The 23,210-nt window shown below is 38.3% G+C and overlaps 2 protein-coding genes across 2 annotated transcripts; one reads left to right on the plus strand and one right to left on the minus strand.

Moving 5' to 3' along the window:
• Positions 1 to 2,283: 2,283 nt before the first annotated feature.
• Positions 2,284 to 12,060, plus strand: LOC103135455 (regulator of G protein signaling 7 binding protein). Its single transcript, XM_007548193.2, has 6 exons — positions 2,284 to 3,149; positions 4,934 to 5,100; positions 9,065 to 9,195; positions 9,593 to 9,734; positions 11,071 to 11,141; positions 11,758 to 12,060. Exons 1-6 carry the CDS (start codon positions 3,000 to 3,002, stop codon positions 11,847 to 11,849), a joined length of 753 nt encoding a protein of 250 aa, XP_007548255.1. The 5' UTR covers positions 2,284 to 2,999; the 3' UTR covers positions 11,850 to 12,060.
• Positions 12,061 to 13,367: 1,307 nt separating this feature from the next.
• Positions 13,368 to 20,189, minus strand: LOC103135457 (complement component C7-like). Its single transcript, XM_007548194.2, has 18 exons — positions 20,111 to 20,189; positions 19,920 to 19,981; positions 19,706 to 19,784; positions 19,469 to 19,610; positions 19,238 to 19,382; positions 18,800 to 18,938; positions 18,016 to 18,159; positions 17,660 to 17,903; positions 17,062 to 17,175; positions 16,804 to 16,970; positions 16,494 to 16,722; positions 16,215 to 16,389; positions 15,990 to 16,077; positions 15,503 to 15,635; positions 15,228 to 15,416; positions 14,832 to 14,931; positions 14,556 to 14,740; positions 13,368 to 14,459 (listed from the first exon to the last, which is right to left on the minus strand). Exons 1-18 carry the CDS (start codon positions 20,114 to 20,116, stop codon positions 14,275 to 14,277), a joined length of 2,526 nt encoding a protein of 841 aa, XP_007548256.1. The 5' UTR covers positions 20,117 to 20,189; the 3' UTR covers positions 13,368 to 14,274.
• Between the last annotated feature and the right edge of the window lie 3,021 nt (positions 20,190 to 23,210).

Raw genomic sequence — 23,210 nt, forward strand, 5'->3', positions numbered from 1 at the left:
TTGTAAAAGTTCACAATTGCAATTCTAACAATTCCAGAATATTTTAGTTTCTTGAATAGCTAATAGTAGTTAGTTCTTTAGCTTTTCCTTCAGCTTTTCATCCATGTCTTGAAAATCTTACATGCTTAAACTGGAGGCAACTGGGACCTCTCTGGTTTCTAGAAGACATCACAATTCTCACACAAATAATTCAGTTCTAAACATGGGTTGGAACTATCAGGCACATAATTTATGGTCAGAACAGTTTCACTGTTTGAGAGCATCAAGATCAAAAGAGTCCCTGTGCCATACCCTCTATTCGATAACATTTTTGGGTCATTGTCACTAGAGGATCCAAATGTGTCACCTAATGCTGCCAATGTGTGAATGGTTTTGGTCACATACTTTAAGGTGTGAATAGTGTTGAACTTAAAATAAAAAATAAAAAAAAGCATGTTCGTTTAAGTGAGAAGAGATCAGAAAAATACTTCTCTCCATTGCGAATTTAATGAGGACTCAGGGCTTGGTAACTACAGGTCTCTCATCGTTCATCACCTAGTCACCTAGTTGCTGACGTATGAGGATTTGTTAGTTTCATTCTATGAAATCCACAGTGATAAAACACTATAGTCTGCGTGTGTCTGTGTGTGTGTGTGCGTGTGTGCGTGCGTGCGTGCGTGCGTGTGTGTGTGTGTGTGTGGTTGATGCTTCTGCTGCTGTGTGTGAGTGTTAACAGAGAAGCAAAGCTCCTAGCCGTGGGGTTGAAACAAACATCTATTATTCTGGGGCAGAAACTTTGTTGACGTACAATCCAGCTGTATTAATTCTCTCTTCATAACTTTCTCCCCCTTGGATAGACACCAGAACCTCTGGATTAATACTCACAATATTCTGTGAGATTATCACAGCAACACTTTCCCTAAACAATAGTCACACCCTCCTAAAAAGATAACTCTTTTTCACCTTAACCATGTGTGTAAGTTGCCTGGGGATACAAGTTTAGGCTTCACCGCAAGCAGACTGGAGAAGATTCTCTGTCATCCAGGATATGGTGATCTTTACAGTACTTACAGTAAGTAGAAGGCAACTGGACTGTTTGCTCTTGTTTCCTGAAGATGTTTAGGACATATGAGTAAGCTTAGCTCAACTCAACATTTTGGTCAATGTAGCTTAATAATCCAAAAGGGTTTCTGATGATACCATGTGAATTGTGAGATGTGATTTGTTGTAAATTCACCTGGAGAGAGAAGTCAAGGCTGCAGAATGGTACTTCTCCATGCATGTGGCACTGCCACATACATGCCACACTCAAAGTTAGAACCTCCCCAAAATCAACCAAAAATCCCTCCATTCAGTTTTCCGTTATTATGCTTGTACAGTAAACGAGCCAGACACTTTTCTTCCTAAGATGATTCCAACATCTGGTTTGGGATTTGAGGAAAACAAAGAAGTCTTACCCAGTGTTATGGGTATGCATGTGTGTGGTAACCTGTGCGTCACTGAGTAGAGTCCACGGGAAGCAATATTAGAGTTTTGGGAATCGGAGTTAGGAGCTGGAAAAAATATCACAAGAGATACAAATGTAATGCTAATCATTTCTTTATACTGGCCTCCCTCATTATATTTCAGATAGATGGGGTTAGGGGTTATGCAGTAAAATTGAAAATCAGCCTTGAGGTTGCTTGGTGAGCTCCAACTTTCTGAGTCAGAATTTTAGCATTACTGAACCTTCTTACTGCTTTTCTGATTTGGAACTTGGGAAATTCAACTTTTGAATGTTAATATAGTGTACAATAACTCTCACCTACCCTTAAATGGGTTTTATGTCACCATATTTTTGAAGATTTGTTGATTATTCCTGTTGCTTCTGCACATCTTCATCTCCCTTTTTCCTTCCACTCAACCTTCCATTAAAGTATCCGGATAAAGCAACCTGTGAGCAATCAGTCTGTGCAGCCATGTGCATCTGTTCAATGCCCTCCCCATGGAGGGCGTAACTCTGTGACATTTGATGATATTCCAAATTACAGAGTTGCACCTGTAGATCACAGCACAAAAAGTAAATTTCGGCTCAGTTTAAAAGTTTATAGTGATCAAGTTCAGTCCTCGCAGAGCTCGCAGCGTTTTTGATTGGACAATAATCTTCATTTTCAAGGTTTGCTAGAGTCTGGTTAACGGGTCCTATTAGTATTCCCGTCCCACGGGCGCGCAGTGTTGCCAAACACAGAGCCACGTCAGGCCTGTAGCAAGTGCTCATCTTCGTTCTGCCTCTCCAAGGTTAGAGATAGGCCCGCCCGACTGGGAGGAAGCACTCAAAGAAGAAGAAGAAGAAGGAGAAGAAGAAGAAGAAGAAAAAGACACTCGGAGCCGGACTGGAACTCCGACGCCAGGGATCAGTTTCATATTTTCTCCTACACAGAAGCTCAAAGTGTAGGCTGCGACTTTATTCTCAGCGCACGCAGACGGCGTTATTTGGTCCGCACAGAACAGAAGAAAATATTTTTAATCGCCCGGTGCTTGATGGAAACGCGCAATCATAAAAAATGGTTGCATTTGGAGACCATCCGTGAATGCGATCTGACATCTGTGCGTCAGAAAGGACGCTTCTGCAAACTGGACTCCTAGCCGGGTGTGAAGAGTCCTCGTTATACACCTTTATAGCGGCGCGGGAGTGAAGGTGACTTGAGCCCCGACGCAGTCAAAGCAATGCGGAGAGGAGCCACAGGCGCTCATCCTCTACTTTTCCTGCGCCCTTAGGCTCGTCTGGGATTTCCCTCCCCTCCTCCCTCTCCTACAATAAATAAAGGTAGCGACAAAGAGCAATAAGAATAAATCGAGCTTCAGTTGTCGAAGGTGAACTGAGTCTATAAGGAGAGAATAAGGTGAACGGTAAAGGGTGCAGTGTGGTGAGGTAGAAGGGGAACAGCGGTGGAGGAGTTTTTAATCATTAGAAATATTTGTGGCTGGAATCGGACAGAATCGTTCCGTTTTGGGGCTGTTTTAATCGTGGATGTGTATGCATGAGTTCTGCATCGAATGGGCGCAAAAACCGCCCCAGATCCGCCGGGAACATCTTCCAGATCGGCAAGCCTCCGTACCGAGACCCGCAGCGGAGGGAGAGCACCGAGAGTACCCGCAAAGCCCAGCGCGCCGTGGCCGACTGCAGAATGGTAGGTCTGCGGCACGTCAGTGTCTGCAAGCCGCTAAAAAAAAAAAAAAAAAGAGTGCCAAGATTTCTTTTGCTGTTTGAAAATTGAATATCCTGCGCATCTAGCACGCAAAAATGAGTGACTTTACCCAGGTCTGCCTAAAAATAGCCGTATGCATTTACACTTAAGCCAAACAGAACACCTCGGCGTGCAGACGGACTGTGTGATTTGCATTTAGAGTGTGGAAAAGAGATAGGTGCTTATGATTTGGAGCTGATTTGCTGAGAATTTTAAAGAATTGATTGAATTACATGAACATATGTGCAGATGTTCATAATCATGGCACATCTACCTTGTGTTTTAACAGAAATGATCAAGCCTTTGCCATACATCGCCGATCGTCATGCAGTCTTCTCGTTTTCAGGCAGGATGTACAACACGAGCAAAAATACCTGTGCCCCAATACGCTCACCAATCTTATTTCTTCAGGCAACCAAATTAAATAAAACACGAGTTCACCCCCCAGGATATATATTATATATGGGTGCACTCACTCTTGTCTATATAGGCTGTTCTAATGGCGATGCTTCACAAATCTTCAGTCACGTTTTCCTGACTTTGTAACTGCAGATGTACAAGTCTGCACATTTTTTTTTCGTTTGCATACTGCAGCTCCCCTTGCTGGGTTTAGTTGCTTTTCGTTTTCCACCGCTACTCGGGTTTAACATCTCAGACTTTTCTGCTGCAGTGACAGGACAGGAGCACAAGTTTTCTCAAGGAGGTGCTGGTCCATGAGTCACTTTTGCTGCCCCACTCCCACAATTTTATAGTGTTGATGCAGATTTCAGATTAATAGTGATGAGCACATTACCTTCAAGGTTTATACTATCCAAACAAAACAGAGTTTTTTTCTGAAATAACCTCTTGTTGAAAGGTTTTTTCTTTTAAATCACAATATAATTTCCTAGCATGTCTGCACCCATATACAAAAAAAGGGACCGAAATCTTGTAGTAACTATGCCAGACCTGAATGCAGTGCTGTAACATGGTCATGAAAATAGATGTTTATAAAAAGAAGGAGCAGAAGAGCATTTGCTTACAGTTGCTGTTGTTTTACATCTGTGCTTGGGGTGGAGCGGATGGCTAAATGTGGGGTCACAAAGTCATATTTTTCAAATTGTGGCATATTGGAATACAAATCCACCAATGCAAATCATGCAAACTTAAGCTTGCCTTTTAAAACTTCTGTTGGAAATTTATAAAATAACCGTCCATCCATTGCATATACTCATCTATCCATTTTAGGGTTGGAGATGTGAGGTGGCTGCCTGTAATTGGGAGGATGCAGCAAAGGTCCCCAATCCTGTTTTAGGTGTTTCCCTGCTACTGCACACCTAGCTTAAATGAATTGTTGATTAACAGGCTTCTGTAACAATTGCAGGCATACAAAAAAGGTAATTTGAGTCAGCTGTGCTGGAGTGGACAGGCATTTAAAACATTGGGCAGTGGGCTCTGAGGACCAGGGTTGAGGTTCACTGGCATACATCATGAAAAGGACAATGCAGAGATCAACTTAGCAAACAACTATGCACTCTTTCCTTTGCCCTCCATACAGACGGTTTGCCTGTCTGTATGGAGGGGTTTTGTGGTATAGGAAGTGTCCCCTCTGTCTCCCCATTAGTTATAACCACTGGACACGAGATTGTAGTCAAGGACATATTTTTTGTCACCATTCTGATGTGCTGCTGTTTAATGTATCACTTGAAGCTCAGATTAATTATCCTTTTTGTCTCAATTTAACTCAGATCGTCCAAGAATTCAACACACTTGTGGCTTTGTACCGTGAGCTGGTCATCTCCATCGGTGAAATCACTGTTGACTGTCCTACTTTGCGGGCCGACATGCTGAAGACCCGAACCAAAGGCTGCGAAATGGCAAGGGCGGCACACCAGAGTCTCTCCTTGATTTCAGGGTGAGTTTGCTGTCCATGGTGCTGAAAACGATCAAACTTGCCACACTGTCGGAATTTGGAAAGTGGTTTACTTTTTTTCTCCAAAGCAAACCCCTTGTTTGCATAAGCGTCAAGATTGTTGGCAGGCTTGTTTCGTTTACCTCAGCTCCTGTAACAGAGACAGGATAAGGCATAACTGAACTAAGCAGCTGCTTTTGGTCCCTCTGGCCTGTAGATGTGCTAGACATCTCACACTGACTACAAATGAAAACATCAAATTTATTGTCATGTTTTCTAAAAACTAAACACACATATTAAGCAGTTTAAAAATTTCAGGATAAAAATTTCAGAAGACTTATTAAAACTTAGGTAGAGCCTGTAGTTGCCAGCTGAAGAGAAATGCTGTTTTTAGTTTGGAAACTGCACTACCTTAATGTACATAAGACAAGGAGCTTCTTTATTTTACACACTACGACTGTCTCTGTTTTCCATGCAAAAGTGTTTCTCAAATTGTTAATCACCCATTCATGTGAGCCAGGTGTGCAGCAACAAAAACATCAAAAACATGCAAGTCTGAGTATCAGGGTTTGGGACTTCTACTTTAGACCACAATAACAGTAAGATGAAAAATATTTGCAGTTAAAAAAAAAACAGATATACTGTAATTATTTCATTGATTGATTTATGGGGGGCTGCAAACATCCAATTAAGCATAACAATAAATTAATAACCTTTAAAAAGGCAACACAAAAAAACTAAATGTTTAAAAGGTTTGTGCTTAATAGCTTATCTGAGTGAATGCATCTTTAGTTAGCTTTTGAAAAGCCCTGGTTCAGCAGTAGCACAAAAATCAAAAGAAAGTTAATTTCCGGTCATGGGTGCCACCATCCCATAGTGTAAGCTCAGTCCTTGGAACATCCAACAAAAGATGTCTGAATGACCTGAAGGATATGCCACTCAAACAAACACTTAAAAGTCCAGTTAAATAAGGTCTGAGGTCATTAATGGATAAAAAAAATAAAAAATAAAAATCTAAGTTTAATATTGGTTGTAAAACTAATACGACGCCCGTGTAAAGAATAAAAAATAGTAATAATATACACGCGTCAGGACGTCTTAGCTAAAAGATGAGTGGCAAACAAAAACATTTTGTTATAAAGTTAATTTTCCATCCATCCATCCATCCATTTTCTTGACACCCTTGTCCCTTAGTGGGGTCGGAAGGGGTTGCTGGTGCCTATCTCCAGCTAATGTTCCAGGCGAGAGGTGGTGTACACCCTGGACAGGCCGCCAGTCTATCGCAAAGTTAATTTTCCTCCCGACTTAATATTAAACCACAAAATTTAAGGGTGTTGACACACAAATAATCAAGCTTGTAAAAACTAAAACTAAAATGTATTGCTCCTGTGTTCTCCGGTGGATGACGGGCTTTAGTGGAAACGAGGCCCTGACTAAAATTCTGGCCAGGACCCAGGACAATCTTGAGCAGCCTCTGCTCTATAAACATGCAAGCATTAGCCCACTCCATTAAACACACTGAGTTTGAGGGAAAAACAGAACATGAGATCAGCTTTTAAAAATCATCTGTAATTTGCAAGCGGAAGAGCTTTTCCAGGAAACGATCACCACAGCACGCTGTAACCGATCACTTCCATTTAGCTGTGGCTAATGCACAAAGTGGAGTGGCAGTGGGATGCTTCCCTGGATGAATATTTGAGAAGATATCATCAATGGTGTAAATCCAATGATTCCCCCCCCCACCCCATGCTTTTAATACATTTTATGCTTAGTTCTGACTTAATTTTATTGGCTGTTTCTTTGTTCTGTGATTCTGTAAGGAATAGCTCTGCTTATTTTCCTCGCTCCTAAGTGGTCATTATAATACAATTCTTTGGTATCTTTTTTTTTCTAACAATATCATGGATGCAGTATAGGAAACATCAATGCTAAGTGGTTACAGTTTAAATTAGTTTCCTCTTTGTTGCCTCAGAGTACATTTTTATTATAAATGTACACTTTAAAACAAATCTGGAGAAATAGTGGTAACAGAAAGCTGAAAATGCCTCGTTTGATGAGAGGTTCCCTTCAATACTTGTGCCAGTGGATGAGGGGGATTTTAAGATCCTCTGAGGCGTAAGATGCCAGCTGCCTTGGCACCATCAAACTTACTTAAACAACAATTGGAAAGATTGCAGCCAGTGGTGGGTGAGAGGAGAGGATGTCTGAAGTTCAATGTCATTGCCAATGTCCAATGAATGTTGGAAAGGCCCCAGTATTAAGTTTATTGTTCTAATACACCCCATATCCTTGCCTGCCTGTGATTGGCAGATTATTAGGTCTGTAAAATCCCTTAATGAGCTTGCACTATAATTAGCATTTTACTAGAGAAATATAAATTTAGCTTGTTTGATTCTTAGATCATTACATTTCTCATCTTTCAACATTTATAAAACCTTTCATTAACAGTTTGGTGCTTTAGCTTTACAAATGCTCACATATTTAGCCATTGATTATCACTAATCTTGGTTTAATATCAACTGGATACTTTAAATCAGGACTGGCCAGTGGAGCTGATTTGTTGCAGGAAGGTGAAAACATCTTTCTATGAGACATTTGTCCATGCAAACATGAATATTCTCAAGATAGTCCAGTTGCTTCAAATAGGAAGAAAACGTGCATGTTAAAATTATTGGCACCTCTCACTTGCCCTCAAGAGTGAGTGAGGATGCATATTTGGTTGCCCCGTGATAGACTTACCATCCTGTCCAGTTTCTTCTCCACCTCTTGTCCATTGACCACAGGAGATAGCAGGTATGGGAAATGGTTGAATAAAGATGTTACTCCTAGACAGAAAATACATCGACAAACTTTTATAATCATTTTCTCAAAGCCCACAATTAAATAATTAGCTGAGTAATGCAGAAAACTTTTTTTTTTTTCCGGCATATTTTTCAGCTATAAACATTGAAAATGAGTAGAACCTTTATTTCCTGCTGTTTCACCTTCTGAAAAGAGATGATACTGCAATTTTTTTGGAGGCTACTTACTACTGATAACATTAACCTTTTTTTTTTTTTTTAAACATCCTTGGATCTATTGTCAAACCCTGACAAAAACCCATGTCAAAGACCTGAACAAAGACAAAAAAACTTACTGTAAGCTTTTTGTGTGCCAACATTACTGTGAGTTAATATTTTAAGTTGACCTGGTTCAAACCGTTCACAGCTATCACTGCCTTGCTACAATCCTACCATGATAGGTGTTCTCAGTGTCTTCCTAGATGATGCTGCATCACTAACGGGACAATGCACTACTGAGGTGTCAAAAGGAGACGTTTGAGGCATCTGTTATTTAGTTTGTATAACAACCTCTCATCTGTGCTTGGTAATGATGTTGATGTTCAAATGTATGCTGATGATACAGTCATTTACACACAGGATAGACATAAAATAAGCGGCAGCCATATTGTCAGTAGCAATGGATTGGAGTTCAAAATGGTGTGGAAAACATCAAAAATGTCTTTCTTCAAAAAACAAAACAAAACAAAAAAACAAAGTAATTGATAAAGGAGAAAAAAACATCTATTGATGAGTATAAACATCAGGGAACTCATTAAGACTCTACTATTAGGTTTTAAAATATATTAACTACTGCTCTAAAATAAAATTTGTCTAACTTTTGATGCATAAGAGACATGCTATCCATATGGATGGATAAATACTCTAACATTCCAGAGTGATATAGGACACGTGAATTCTTTAAGCATAGCCTTTACACATTCTGCAATGACACCTTCATATTCTCATGTTCTGTTTTCAGCTCTCCAAATATGACAATATGTAGCTTTTGACTTTCCCTGCTGCTTCTTTATGTTACAGAATACCATAGAGTGCCCATAAACATATTGCTCCAAGACCTTTAAAATGGCATAACTGTCGGCTGTAGCCAATAATGTTCTTTTTGCTTTCACTATTTGCCATTTCAGGCCAGAGGACGGGGAAATCCACCCTGAGATCTGCCGGCTTTTCATCCAGCTGCAGTGCTGTCTGGAGATGTACATCACAGAGATGCTGAAATCTGTCTGCCTGCTGGGATCCCTGCAGCTCCATAGAAAAGGTTAATGCACATAGACTGCATGGTGGTTAATGGGTAACATAAAATCAAGTAAAAAAAAAAAAACTTGAGATAATTAACCAGCTATAAACCTTGCTGGTTAATGTATGAAGCAAATATATTATTTAGTATTTCAGAATGAATGGCTGTATGCAGATCAGAGGATTTTGTAGTTTTATTTATGTTTGTACCAATTACCACCTTTAGCTTATGTTGCATTAACTTAACTGAAGGTTTAGTTAGTTAACCTTTAACTTAGCTAGAAGTTAATATAAGCTAAAGGTGATAAATGATAAGGGATCATATTGCAAACTTTTCTTCATCGGCTTTCTCATTTTCAGATTTTTTACATTTTGGATATTAAATAAATCGTATCAAACTTATTGTCTTTGTGCTTTAGGTAAAGATTCATGTTGTCCTCCTGGAATCGACAGTAAGACTGAAGACTCTGACATCCCCATCCTGGAGGACACCTCTTCTTCACCCACTGATTGTCCTCAGCTCTGTTGGCTGGTGGCCACTGATATAGAAAACATTGAAAAGTAGGTTGAAAAATGTTTTCTGAGAACAACCTGAACTTTTTATGTTTTTTTTTTACGTAGGCCTTCAGAACTCTCCTCACATTTAGACACAAAGTAAAGAAATAATACTCGAAAACATATACAAAGCAGCCCTGTGATTTTTTAATTTATTGTATGCTTAACTAATTTAAATGTAAATGAGAAAAAGGTTTTCAAAGACGTTATATAAAGTTGTTTAGTGGGAGACCTGTTTTACACAAGGAGCAAGCTGATAAAGTCTACCCTATGAAAAGCCTCATCGAAAGGACTTTAGGATATTCTTTATAATACTGCAAAGAAGTGATTCATGCTCACTGGATTTTTTTCAAAACTAAAATCTTTGTCCAGTTATAGTCATAGAGGAATCAGCAGATGTTTTCACAGCATGTCCGGTGGTTTAATATGGATGTTGAATATTCATTTTAACAATGTAATCAAATCCACAACCGAAGATACACAATAAAAACTGAGGACAATCTTTTATTAAAAATGTTCTGCAAAATTTACTAAAATTGCAATTTCTGCCAACAAATTTTTCGAGTAGGTGTTCAAAACTTCAACTTGATGTGATTGAAGGAAACTGAAGAAAACTGGAGGCTATTTTAAGTTGGGTTGGCTCTCGAGAATTGAACAAAACATGAGTGTGGCTTCACTTTAATAAAAGAGCTGTCCAGTCTGGCCCATTCAGCATTTGCAGCCAAAATATGTTGTACAAAGGAGAGAGAACGACCATAATGTGATAACGGAGACATGGTTTGGAATAATAGAGTGGTCTGTCTTTGAGGTACTGCGTCAAACTTCCTTCGCTGCTGCTTCCTCCTCCAGCTTTGACTACCCAGCCTATAGCACAGGACTGGCTGAGTCCATTCACAGTTTTGGACTCTGTATTTTTAAGTTGTTCTTTTTTGTTTGTTTGATTTTCTGCACCAGAAAATCAGCAGGAACTCAGTAACCTGCAGCATCAGAGACATATGTGTAAAAGTTCACCCCTGTGAAAAGAATTCAAAACATTTACTGTATATTCAAGTACATATGTGTGATATTTATAGAGTTGGAAGTAGTTCAAGGAAATAATTCCTAGTGAAGTTCATGAAAAGTAAAAATGGAGAAGTTGAGACTATTTTAACCAGACAAATGGTTATATGTAGCTCCTTTGAACCATCCTGACTTCTTTTACTCTGTCTCTAAATAGAATCGGGATTGAGAATAGTTTGGAACCGGAATCATAAGTGGAACCAGAATCGTTCAAATTCAAACGGCGCTCAAGCTCAATTTTAAGTTCCACATTTCAGTTACTCAAACTTTTGTATTTTTACAGGGACATGAGAGATATGAAGAACCTTCTAAGTAAACTCAGGGAGACAATGCCTTTACCACTGAAGAACCAAGGTAAGGGAAAGAGTACGCCTCATTTAAGGCATATGGACACCAAGTTTTATTCAGTAGAAAATAAAAATAAAAATGCTATCCATATAATCTTGAGAAGTCCTAATAGGTAAAGAACGATGGGATTTCCTTGCCTACACTGTATACAAATGGTATGATATATTCAAAACTTTATATATGGTGTGTAAATATACATTGTATATTTATATATTGCATACAAAAATATGCCAAATACAGCCATTATAGTTTGTGTGACTATATACCAGAGCATATCCATGATGCTGTGGGCTGCCTCACAAAATCAATTTCCTTAACTCTCAGTCATCTCAGTTCCCAGACATAAAGCCTGTAGTGAACCTACACAGTAAGTTTCAGAAAATAAAGCATAAGAGATGACTCAGGATTCATAACAATCTACAAAATATAACATTCCCACTTCAAGATTATGCAACTGTAATGAAATGTTTAACTGTTGTTTTTTTTTTTTTTAAGTTATATTATCTAGACATTTATGATCACTTCGACTATCATCCATAAACTAGTCTAGGTAACAATTAAATGTGTTTATGTTCATTTATTTTGCCTTTGTTAAAAAGTAATTATGCGTTCTTTTCTCCAGATGACAGCAGCTTGCTGAACCTGACTCCCTACCCTCTTGTCCGACAGAGGAAAAGGCGTTTCTTTGGGCTCTGTTGTCTGGTAACCAGCTAAAGTCCCCACCTTCTAACATAGGAGGCGACAACAAAGACACCATCACCCACTGTCTGTCACCACTCGTGTCTCCCACCGATCTACTACTGCCACTTTCAAATGTATTCTCTTTTTTTTAAAGGCTGCCCATTTTATAATTTTATTTTGTAATACAAAGGAGAATTGTAACTGCAATGTAATAAAAATAAAACACCATAATCATATATTTTAAGATATTTTGCAGAAGCTTTTTTTTTCTCTCTTTTTTTTTAGTAAATAAATCAGCTGCTTGTCTAATTTGAAAAAAAAATAAAAAAAGAATGTGAGCTTACATGAAACAATGTCATTGTTTGATTAATACCACAGTCCCGAATGAGTGGAGTAAGGATTTATGTTTCAAAAAAAGGGAATTTAAATGTCTGTGTTGTCAGAAATAATGTGATATGACTAAAATCGATCTGAAGAATCAAAGGCCAAACGCCCAGAGATGGTGGGATGCCTTTGTCAAATATTAGATGACAGGTTTGTGCAGAAAAGTTGTTGTGTATTACAGTCTCTGTTTTCTGTTTCTTGCTGTTTTTGTTCTTACTGTACTTAATTTAGTCTTCCATAAACCAAGAACCTGTACTCAGCTTAAACTATCCAGCTTCAAAATGGAATATATGAGACATTATTCAAAGGAAAACTTCTTTGCACACAATATCTATCTATAAAGACGTTAGACTTGTACATACACATACTCTTTACGCAAGGCTCTTAATTATTTTCAAAGCTGGAGGTGGTTAGCATAGAGAACCTGTTTTGGGGTAGTAAATGAGGGAGGATCTTGTACTAACTGAGATATAATGGAAAAGGAGAATGTGATAAAAGCTGTAACAGGTCATTTTACATTGTTAATAAAACTTTGTTATTGAAACCACTTAAATGGTGTGTCACACTTGTCTTACAAGTAATACATCAAAATGTCCATAGGGTGGAGACAGAGAAACAAAATTGAAAGACTATAAGGGGTTTATTGTGAACACAAATACATGAACAGAATATATGTATCATATGTCATTTTGCTACAAAAGTAACTGCACATTTCTGTTGATATATACATAATGGCATCTGACCTATTAGGTGCTGTCATGACCCTTGGGATATTTTTTGGTGTAATTGTGTAACTGGAAAATTGCTTTGTTTTGTTATGTATACTTATTTGCATTGTTTTAGTTTTTCTATCTGTACTTATTTTGCTCTCAGGTTCCTTGTTCACAGTGGGCATGCACCAGCGATCTGGAGAAAGCTAAGTAAATAATGCAGATAAGCTGAAGGCTGGACTTCCTTAGTACTTTAACAGTGCCACAGACTGATGAAGTCCTCGCCATGCTGCCTCGATGCAGTAGTTTTTTGCAGAAGAAGCCCACACTAATTATTAAGTGCCTATGATATGTATATAGACACACTTTTTATTTTTATTTTCCTGAGAAAATTAATTTGACGCTTTAATTATATATGAGAGGGCAGAACTCTTGTTCTCTGACAAAGAAACCTCACTGAAACACGTGTTCTAATTTATTGAATATGACTCCATACGCATATCATTTCCATGCGAGTCTGACACAAGCACGTACTGACACACATGGGCTCACCGTATGAGAAGGCAGCGAGCCAGTGGTAGAAATAGACCGCCAGCAGGAGTGTGTTCTGCCAGCAGGGAGCGTCTACACTGTCAGTTACAGTGAGCAAATCTCTTAAAATATATTTCAGTTTTAAATCCCAACAGTGGAATTTACATGATGATTTTAAGGAACATTTTTACATTTTCTTTTCTCAGGTAAAGAACTTCAATTTCATATGACAGTCAGTTGTGTTTACAAAACATGCAGATCAAAATGCAATGTTCCCACTACATTCAGAGTAACTGCTTGAGACCGTTTAATGCATTCTGATCACAAGTCTTTAAAAGTGTCAATTAATGAGGAATAAACCATACACAAAAAATGCTTCATGACTGGGAATTAAAAGCACTTTAAACAATGTAAGTTAAATGTTTTATTGAACAAAACAAAAAAGGAAATGGAACAAAATAAAGAAGAAATTAGAAGACGCAGTTGTCAGTTTTCCTTCTGACCCTTTAAGCTTTTGCGATGTTTTTAAACATGCTACATGTAGTATCTTGGTATGTCTATAAGGCATTTATGTGTTGAAACATGAGGAAAAGAAGCATGTGTTGCAACAGTCACTTAACCACTGATGTGTAATAATTAAACAGAAACATCTGGGCTTCTGCTTAGGCTGCTGCCCACATGAATTGATGGTCAGGAGCAATTTCATGCATTTGGCTTGTTGAAACGATTGGAAATTAATACATTTTATTTCCAAGCCAACCCTTACACAGTATGCAACTGGTCAAATGCCGCTGAAGCACAAGGCAGATAAACAATAGCATGAGTGGGAGGTATTAGGAAGCACATGGCTGGATACTGACAACCGTCACCTTCTCCCCTTTGCATCGTCGAAGTCCTGCTTCACACTCGCTCATGGTTTGTGGTGCAACCGTTGCGTCCTCACCAACACGGATGCACACGCTTTCTCCTGGAATCAAGCAGTCTGCTGAGTCTTTACAGCGACACTGATTGGTTTGGGCTGACAAAATAGTGTGAGAATAGAAAGGGATGATTGATGAAAACCTAAAAATACCAGGGATGATTTTCAATTGTTTGTGAGCTTCTATGTTCTCACCGTCACAGTTTTCCCACATGTGACATCTGGTGCAGTCTGTGTTGCTGCGCTGTGGCCACTTGCAGTTGCTGTCCTCTGCTATCTCAAGGTTTTTCCCAATACATTTGATTGCCTGAATCTTGCACACAGTCAAGAGAACAAACTGTCCATCCAATGGACTTATGGCACACAACTCCAGCGAAGAACTGATAATTAAAAAAAAATGAAGAAAAATAATAGCCAGCTTGCAAGCAAAATGCTAGATAATCACAGTGGTGGTTAGATCAGCAAATATACCTGCACTCAGGAGGCATTCTGCAGACACATTTTCCTCTAAATGACTTCTGCCATTGTTTGCATTGTGCTGGGGAAGCAGTGGGCTTCTGGCTTCTTTCAGCTGTGGGATTTTTTTTTTTCCCCCATTGACAGTAAAGAACAAAAATAAGTAAAAAGCACTTCTGTACTCTAAACTGTAGAAAAGTGTCATGTCTCAGCAATCTACCATCATTTTGAATACAGTGCCAATAATAGGTATTCACCCTATTGACTGTTTTGGCTCTCTTGATATGAGTCTTTTTTTGTTTTTTTTAATGGTGGCTTTTTCATCACATAAAGCCCATAAAGCTTTGAGTGGTGAAGAACCTGGAGAACAGTTGCATGCACAGATAAGATAAAATAGGGGGACAACAATACCTTGGATGCACCTGGTTTGAGCTGGGTCTGGAGAAAAATTCAAACTGGAATCACAAATAGCCGTAGCTTCACCATCTAATGAACGACCATGTGGACAGGACAAGCTAACAGAGTCTCCCAGATGATAAGCCTCCTGTGAAGGAGATGCTACGACATCCTCTGCAAGTGGAGGAAGCTTACACACTGAAACTAGGAAGGGAAAAACAAACACGGCGATAATACAACAGTTAGTTAACTATGATACTGCACTTCACATTTATTACAAATATAGCTACCTGCACAGAGCCCAGGGTTTGCAGACCAGGTTTGATCAGCATTGCATTGGAGGATGCTGATACCAACAAGATAAAATCCGGCGGTGCAGCTATATTCCACTCTGTTACCCACATAGTAGTTGTCCTTGGGATCCTGTGCAATGTGATTGGAGAACTCTGGTTATAAGCTTACTTAGTTAATCCATGTTGGAGCAATTAACAGAAGCTGTCCTGCAAAGACGCAAGTTGGGCCAAAATATTTGTTTCAATAAAAAAAAAAATGTAAAAAGGGAGACAGCACCTGTAAAGGGAGTTGGATTACAGATTGAATTTTTCTGAACTGTAATGCAATAGTTTTCAAGCCTACACATGACATTGGTTCAATGACACATTCAACTTGGACTCAGTAGATTAAGGGTTAGGCTCGATGTGGACAGCACTATGAGTTTTGTTCGAGTTCCACTTTTCCTTTGCTCCTCGTTGTACAGTAATATAGCTTCATCTTTACCAGGATGTAGCCGTTGATCAGATTGGGTGGAGTCACACACTTCTGAAGTTCTGGGAGAGTTTGATCAAAGCACTGAGGCTCCATGGTTCTGTGGAAATGTTAAAATAAAAAGCTGCATTCAACAAAACACTGTCTCCCTAAAAGGTTAGCTTATTACCATCATTTAATGAACATCTACAAATACATGAATTCATATTGCACATTGCAACTAGTGTTTGCTCTGACTTTAAGTACTCCAGGTCCTCTTGTTCTTCACAGCCAGCGGTCTCAGTTGATTCTCCGATACAGTGATGGCCGCCGTTCTGAGGGGAAGGGTTAGAGCAAGAGCGACTACGCGAACTTCGACCCCCAGAACACAAAGACCAGGCAGACCAACAGGACCAACTACCATGGATCACACCTTCATTTAACGGGTGCAAGAGAAAAATAAAAGCCTTTATAGCATTTCATTTTAGAAGCAATTGTAAAATAGTAAATTAAATTGTATGAAAAACAAACAGCCACCTGGTTGGCCCTCTGCCTCAACTCCTTGCTCACAAGCCAGCCCTGATGTGCCAGTTTTGCAGATGCATTTGCATTTGTCTCCATCCATGACAGCCAGGCCATTATTTCTGCAGGACTGGCAGTGGCAGGGATGGCTCTCATACAGGTATTGTTCTATGGCTTTACGCAGGAAGAGTCTCTTAACTCCAGAACACTGAACTTCCTTAACCAGCTCTGACAGAGGTCGAAGCTATCAAAACAAAAGAGTTAGAGCGTCAAACTAAAGAGAAGAGTCCTTTCTTTAAATAAGGTAGGACATTGTTTCCTTCACCTTTTGTTTTATGACCACAGGTAATGACGTGATAGAGTCAGCCCAATTTGAGTACAATTCCCAGTTCTTGTCTGCATCATCAAGCTGCATTTTCTCTAATGCTGCAATGTGTGATGGACCTCCACCCTGCACCTCCACTTTTGCATTATTGTCAGACGTGCTGGTATCTGTTTCAAAACACCTTTATGGATAAGAAAAAGGCAATATCTAGCATATTTAGATTTCTTTATGAGCTGGAAAAATTAGCAAAAGTCTTACCACTGTGCCATGTCCTTGAACCTGTAGATGTTGTGCAAACCACTCTTGTGATAGGAAAGAACAGAATCCAACGTTTTTTCCTTTCGCATTCGTGATTGTCGAACCTCTCACTCTCTTTAAAACAGACAAAAAGAGAGGGAAATGCAGTCATTTAAACTACCTCTAATTTCTTCCAAAAAGTTTCTTTTTGCACTAATTTACAATTTTCTTCAGTCCAATTCCTGCAAAGGTTCATGACAGACTACTTAACTTAATTTGCTTCAGAAGAACATGGCAAGTAAAAATTAAAAGAGGGCTTGAAAAGGAAATTATGCCAAAAGAATTGAAGTTATTATAGATCCATAGTGGACATCATATTCATATTTTTAACGAACTTAGCTTGATTCCAGATTGCTGTGATGAGTGATCAGATAAAGTGTGATTACTTCAGACCAAAAGTCAATATCAATCAACTTAGTCACCTAAGCAAATTGCAAGTGTTTTAATCCTGCCGCAAAATTACCATCAAGCAAAATTTCCGTTAACCTTCTTTTAACCGGTCTCAGAGAAAAATGATAAATGTTCATTAAACTGTTTTTGGAAATTTGAAAATCCTTACTGATGCGATTTTCAGTTTCTTCATTGATTGAAACGATGGAGTTCAAGGAGCCCCCCATGCTTCCCTCAGATATGTAGTGTGTTCCAAACCTCTCCAAAATCTTCCTGTAGGCTGAGTAGTCGTAAACAGAGGGGAGCTTGGCCAGGGCCTTCCAAAACTCCTCTGATATTGGAAGGTACTTGGGAGAGTTGCTTTGGAACTGAGCTACCTCTATCTCATTCTTTAACACCACAATCCTTCTAGTCTATAGAGAAAGAAAAAATGTCATTTAATGAACATAATTTTTAATCATGGGTTTAGTTTAGAGTTTTCAACAATATTTCCTGTTGAAAAGCAAAAATGTGAGTCCAACGTACTTGAGACGTGTCATGTTTATCATGGAAGTCATAATTACGATGTCCGCTTGTTGTCCCGGCTACTGTCTGTCTGTTGACAATATCTTTTGCATAGTGCCATTGGCTGGTAAACGTCTCATCACTGAAATCCTTTTGGACTGTAACCTGAGAAAATAACAGGATTAATAATAATATCAAGATAAACAAATATTTGAAAAAAAAAAAAAAAACTTTCTCCATATAGTTTAAATCTTTCAAGTGATAGATGAAAGAAGTGGGTAGCTTTTTGACCAATCTCCTTTTGCAGAAATAAAATATTCATCCTAACCAGAGACTTGTGCAAACCACTTAGGGATCTATGTGTTTTGTTTATAGAAGTGAGGTCTGCAAACTGAAGGGAATAGTTGTACAACACAACAGGAGAAAGGATAATAAAGCTGTTCAAAATATATGCCAGAAAAGAACCATGTTGGTATGAAGTTCCACCTGTGATAAAGTGAAAGAATGACAGAAACCCAATTATCAATCATTTTTTGCTCTGAATCTTTTACATGACGCCAGACTTTACTCATTGAGTGATACACGACTGAAAGAGACAGAGTTCAAAGGTAAATGGTTTGGACTTGTACAGCGTTTATCAAGCACTTCACACTACATTCAGTCATTCATCCACACACTGAATATGGCAAGCTACAGGAGGCAGACAAAGTTGGAATTGAGCCAGCGGCAACCCACCAATCGCGGGACAAACTCCTACCACCAATGCCACCATCGTCCCAACCAATGCCCTGATTCTTCTACTAACCAGGAAGTTGTACTGAATAGCGCTGAGGGGAAGCCGATAAATGGTTTTGTGGACATCACTAAAGACAGATCGACACTGGCCCCCAAAGCTCTTAGTGTTGATGACACTTCCTCTGCTCTTTCCAGATACCACATCGAACCTACAGGGGGAAAAAAACACATACATATATATGCTGATGTTCAAAGGCAATTAGTGGAAATGGGTTTTATTTAGGAATATTAGTGTAAATGCAACTTAATGCACATGCATGATACACTTTTTAAATTTGTAAATGGTTTTGAAAGTGGTCTCTGTGTTGGTCTATCGCATAAAATCCCGAAGTTTGTGGTTATAAAGTGACAAAATGTCCAAAAAGACAAAGCATGGGAATACATAGGCATGTTGTGCTTTTTCAGATCGTTAAATGCAAATGTATCTCTGCAAAGGTTTCTCACTGACCCATTCCCAAGTAGCTCTACTTGAGGAGGGGGAACCGTATGTTCACACGTGATGAACTTTTGAACCGGACAGTCCCGCTCATCTAGTCCATCTTCTTCACAGTCCTGATCTCCGTTACACAGCAAAGACTTGCTAATGCACTTCCCTGCAGATAAAAGAAAAAAAAAACAGATATTTAGAGGGTACTGTATTTTGTTTTGTATTTTGTTTAAAGTAAAGTTTATTTGCAACCTGATCGACAACGAAATCTTTCTCCGCATCCATCATCCAATGGACAGGCTTGCGTGGTTTCACAGGGTCTGGTCTCAGTGTGGCCCCCATCACAGGGGTTCCCATCAAACTGAGCATAGACAGCCATGGCTCGGCTTCTTGTCTATGACGTGAAATGACAAAAATCAGCTTTATGAGTTACAACCCTTTGCAGATGGGGGAACCAAATTAGCAAAAGTATTTAAAACTTCTCCAAACCTGCAATTTGGTGCAGGGATCACAAGCTGACCAGCTTCCAAAAGGCCCCCACTGGCAGTGAACACGCTGCACACAGAACCTTACAGACATAATTAAAATCTAGTAACTCAGAACACTGAAGGTAAGTGAAAAAAATAAAAACGGCAACACATCATGTTTGTTTGTTTTTTATCACCATGGATTTGTAGCGAAACATTAGAATGAATAAACTTACACTCTGGCCAAGTGCAGGGTCAGGAACAGCAGCGAAACTGTTGCACAGAGTTGCACAATATTCTAACAAGAGAATCATAAAAAAACAAAAATGAAAAGAATGCACATTCTTGTTAAGACCACATTCAAATGCTAAACATCTGTGCTTATCAAGAACTGCCATCAAGAACTAAAAATTGTAGTTATACTTGCCTTCATGGTGTTCGAAGCTGAGCAAACAGGCGACGTGTGCAGGCTTTCACACTGTGTAAGTATATTTAAGGGGAGTGTCACTGCTGGGAAGATGCCCCATGGAATTCAGTTTATTTCATAAGGAAGAGTATGTGGGGGTGGATGACAGGGGGAAGGATTGTTTCTGAAGAATGTGTGTGCTTCTTTCGATTTGATGAAAAAAAAAAAAAAAGTTTGGTGGCTTCTCCAGCCAAAAAGCTTGTGCAAAGATTCCTTCCAAATCCCGAGTTTACTCAGTAACATTATCTCACTATGGAAATGTGGAGTTGTTTAAATGAAGGCCTCTATGTTCTTTCAGGGTCTCTAGAAAACCAGTGTTTATTTTAACCTTCCCCTTCACATACAATGACTTTGAAAAACAAAATATCTGCCTAAAGAAAGATTTGTTAGCAGATCCAAATAGTCCATAGGTAATCATCCCTCAGTGTTTGATGATGGGGTTAAATTTTGAAAAGAGTTTTTGACTCTTCAAACTGAGCACCACTTAAACTGAATAACAGCTGAAAATCAGCTTCTTGTCTGTTCCCACTTTAGGGCTACAGTTCTCTACAGGTTTTTGAATTATAAAGTATAATAGTTTTCTAGGATGTTATTCACATGAAATTCATTTTTTTTTTCTCTATTACTCAGAATTTTGGGTGCTTGGGACATATTACACCATTAACCCATTCACTCCCACTGGCAACAATTGTAGCCAGACATTTTTTTTTCTAACTTCGGGAAGCTCTAAAATAATTGTTTTGACTCTTGGCTGCTAATTGAACCAGTGAAAGCTGAAGAATGTTAATGTGTTAGCATTTATCTTTATTATAAGTTAGGTTAATGTTTTGTATGTTATTGTTTTATTGTTATATTGCTGATTTTTTTGTTGTAGTGATTTTAAACTAAATTTGGCATTTTATTTATTTATATATTTTTAGGAAACTATAACTTGCAAATACTGTATTGATAAATATTATTAGTTGCGATTTAGTTTAACAAACACTGGAGGGCAACAGAGGTCTGAGATGCTTTTCTTTTCGTGGTTAAAAAAATGTGCATTACTAAACTAAACAAAAACCTGCCTGTATTTTGCATAACTCAACAAAAGATGACCCATTCTATCAGCTTAACCAGCTTGTTGACATTTATAAATTATAAATGATAAAAGATAAATGCTTAATTATGTGACAACCACTGGTATTTTTTTTTATTTTTTTTAATCCAGCTTGGTATATTTGCCATATTTGTCTGTATTATCCTCAGCCCTCTCTAAATTTGGCTAGTGCAGTCAGGGTGACATACTGTGCATATTCATCACACACTAGCTGGCAATACTCAGACCTAAATGGATTTTTATATTATTTATTTTTCTTTAGTGAGGCTACAGGAGAGGCGAGGTTGTCTTGCCTGGCACTTATTTTGGCTGCTCCTCATTTTGACAAGTAACTCTCGGAGCCATTTTTCACACTTTCAATTTTAGGATGTCATATTAATGTAAAGCTTGGTGTTAAAAATGTGCTGCAAAATCTCATAGACTGTACACTTTTGACAGAGTTTTGTTTACAATTTAGATATACAATTTGAGTTTTCAAATGCAAGAGAGAAAAAATAAGGGAAAGAGATTAAAACAAATGCAATGGGCACACATTGTAGTTTTTTTTTAATTTTCTACACAAAAAGGTTAGGGTTATGTACTATTTTTCTAAAATTAGTCATGCAGATTCACCAATGTTTTACAGCACAATATTGATCTAGTTAATAAATGGAAATTGATATGTTTATGTGCCAGCCCCAAAAATAAACTGTTTCTGTTGTTATGAAAACGATAGGCTTGGTCCTGCTGAAGGCAANAAAAAAAGAATGTGAGCTTACATGAAACAATGTCATTGTTTGATTAATATCACAGTCCCGAATGAGTGAAGTAAGGATTCATGTTTCAAAAAAAGGGAATTTAAATGTCTGTGTTGTCAGAAATAATGTGATATGACTAAAAGCGATCTGAAGAATCAAAGGCCAAACGCCCAGAGATGGTGGGATGCCTTTGTCAAATATTAGATGACAGGTTTGTGCAGAAAAGTTGTTGTGTATTACAGTCTCTGTTTTCTGTTTCTTGCTGTTTTTGTTCTTACTGTACTTAATTTAGTCTTCCATAAACCAAGAACCTGTACTCAGCTTAAACTATCCAGCTTCAAAATGGAATATATGAGACATTATTCAAAGGAAAACTTCTTTGCACACAATATCTATCTATAAAGACGTTAGACTTGTACATACACATACTCTTTACGCAAGGCTCTTAATTATTTTCAAAGCTGGAGGTGGTTAGCATAGAGAACCTGTTTTGGGGTAGTAAATGAGGGAGGATCTTGTACTAACTGAGGTATAATGGAAAAGGAGAATGTGATAAAAGCTGTAACAGGTCATTTTACATTGTTAATAAAACTTTGTTATTGAAACCACTTAAATGGTGTGTCACACTTGTCTTACAAGTAATACATCAAAATGTCCATAGGGTGGAGACAGAGAAACAAAATTGAAAGACTATAAGGGGTTTATTGTGAACACAAATACATGAACAGAATATATGTATCATATGTCATTTTGCTACAAAAGTAACTGCACATTTCTGTTGATATATACATAATGGCATCTGACTGATTATGTGCTGTCATGACCCTTGGGATATTTTTTGGTGTAATTGTGTAACTGGAAAATTGCTTTGTTTTGTTATGTATACTTATTTGCATTGTTTTAGTTTTTCTATCTGTACTTATTTTGCTCTCAGGTTCCTTGTTCACAGTGGGCATGCACCAGCGATCTGGAGAAAGCTAAGTAAATAATGCAGATAAGCTGAAGGCTGGACTTCCTTAGTACTTTAACAGTGCCACAGACTGATGAAGTCCTCGCCATGCTGCCTCGATGCAGTAGTTTTTTGCAGAAGAAGCCCACACTAATTATTAAGTGCCTATGATATGTATATAGACACACTTTTTATTTTTATTTTCCTGAGAAAATTAATTTGACGCTTTAATTATATATGAGAGGGCAGAACTCTTGTTCTCTGACAAAGAAACCTCAC

The sequence above is a fragment of the Poecilia formosa genome, unplaced genomic scaffold (genome assembly GCF_000485575.1).
Source record: "Poecilia formosa unplaced genomic scaffold, Poecilia_formosa-5.1.2 Scaffold25, whole genome shotgun sequence".
NCBI classification, from domain to species: domain Eukaryota; kingdom Metazoa; phylum Chordata; class Actinopteri; order Cyprinodontiformes; family Poeciliidae; genus Poecilia; species Poecilia formosa.

What these genes read in the sequence shown, in the direction of transcription:
- LOC103135455 (XM_007548193.2), top strand. Translation starts at nt 3,000, where the DNA reads ATGAGTTCTGCATCGAATGGGCGCAAAAACCGCCCCAGATCCGCCGGG. An exon ending in AGTCTCTCCTTGATTTCAGG is followed by an intron (nt 5,101 to 9,064) that starts GTGAGTTTGCTG and finishes TTGCCATTTCAG; the next exon opens with GCCAGAGGACGGGGAAATCC. An exon ending in TTTACCACTGAAGAACCAAG is followed by an intron (nt 11,142 to 11,757) that starts GTAAGGGAAAGA and finishes TCTTTTCTCCAG; the next exon opens with ATGACAGCAGCTTGCTGAAC.
- LOC103135457 (XM_007548194.2), bottom strand. An exon ending in AGAAACTGAAAATCGCATCA is followed by an intron (nt 17,176 to 17,659) that starts GTAAGGATTTTC and finishes TCTGTTTTAAAG; the next exon opens with AGAGTGAGAGGTTCGACAAT. An exon ending in GAGGACCTGGAGTACTTAAA is followed by an intron (nt 16,078 to 16,214) that starts GTCAGAGCAAAC and finishes ACATTTCCACAG; the next exon opens with AACCATGGAGCCTCAGTGCT.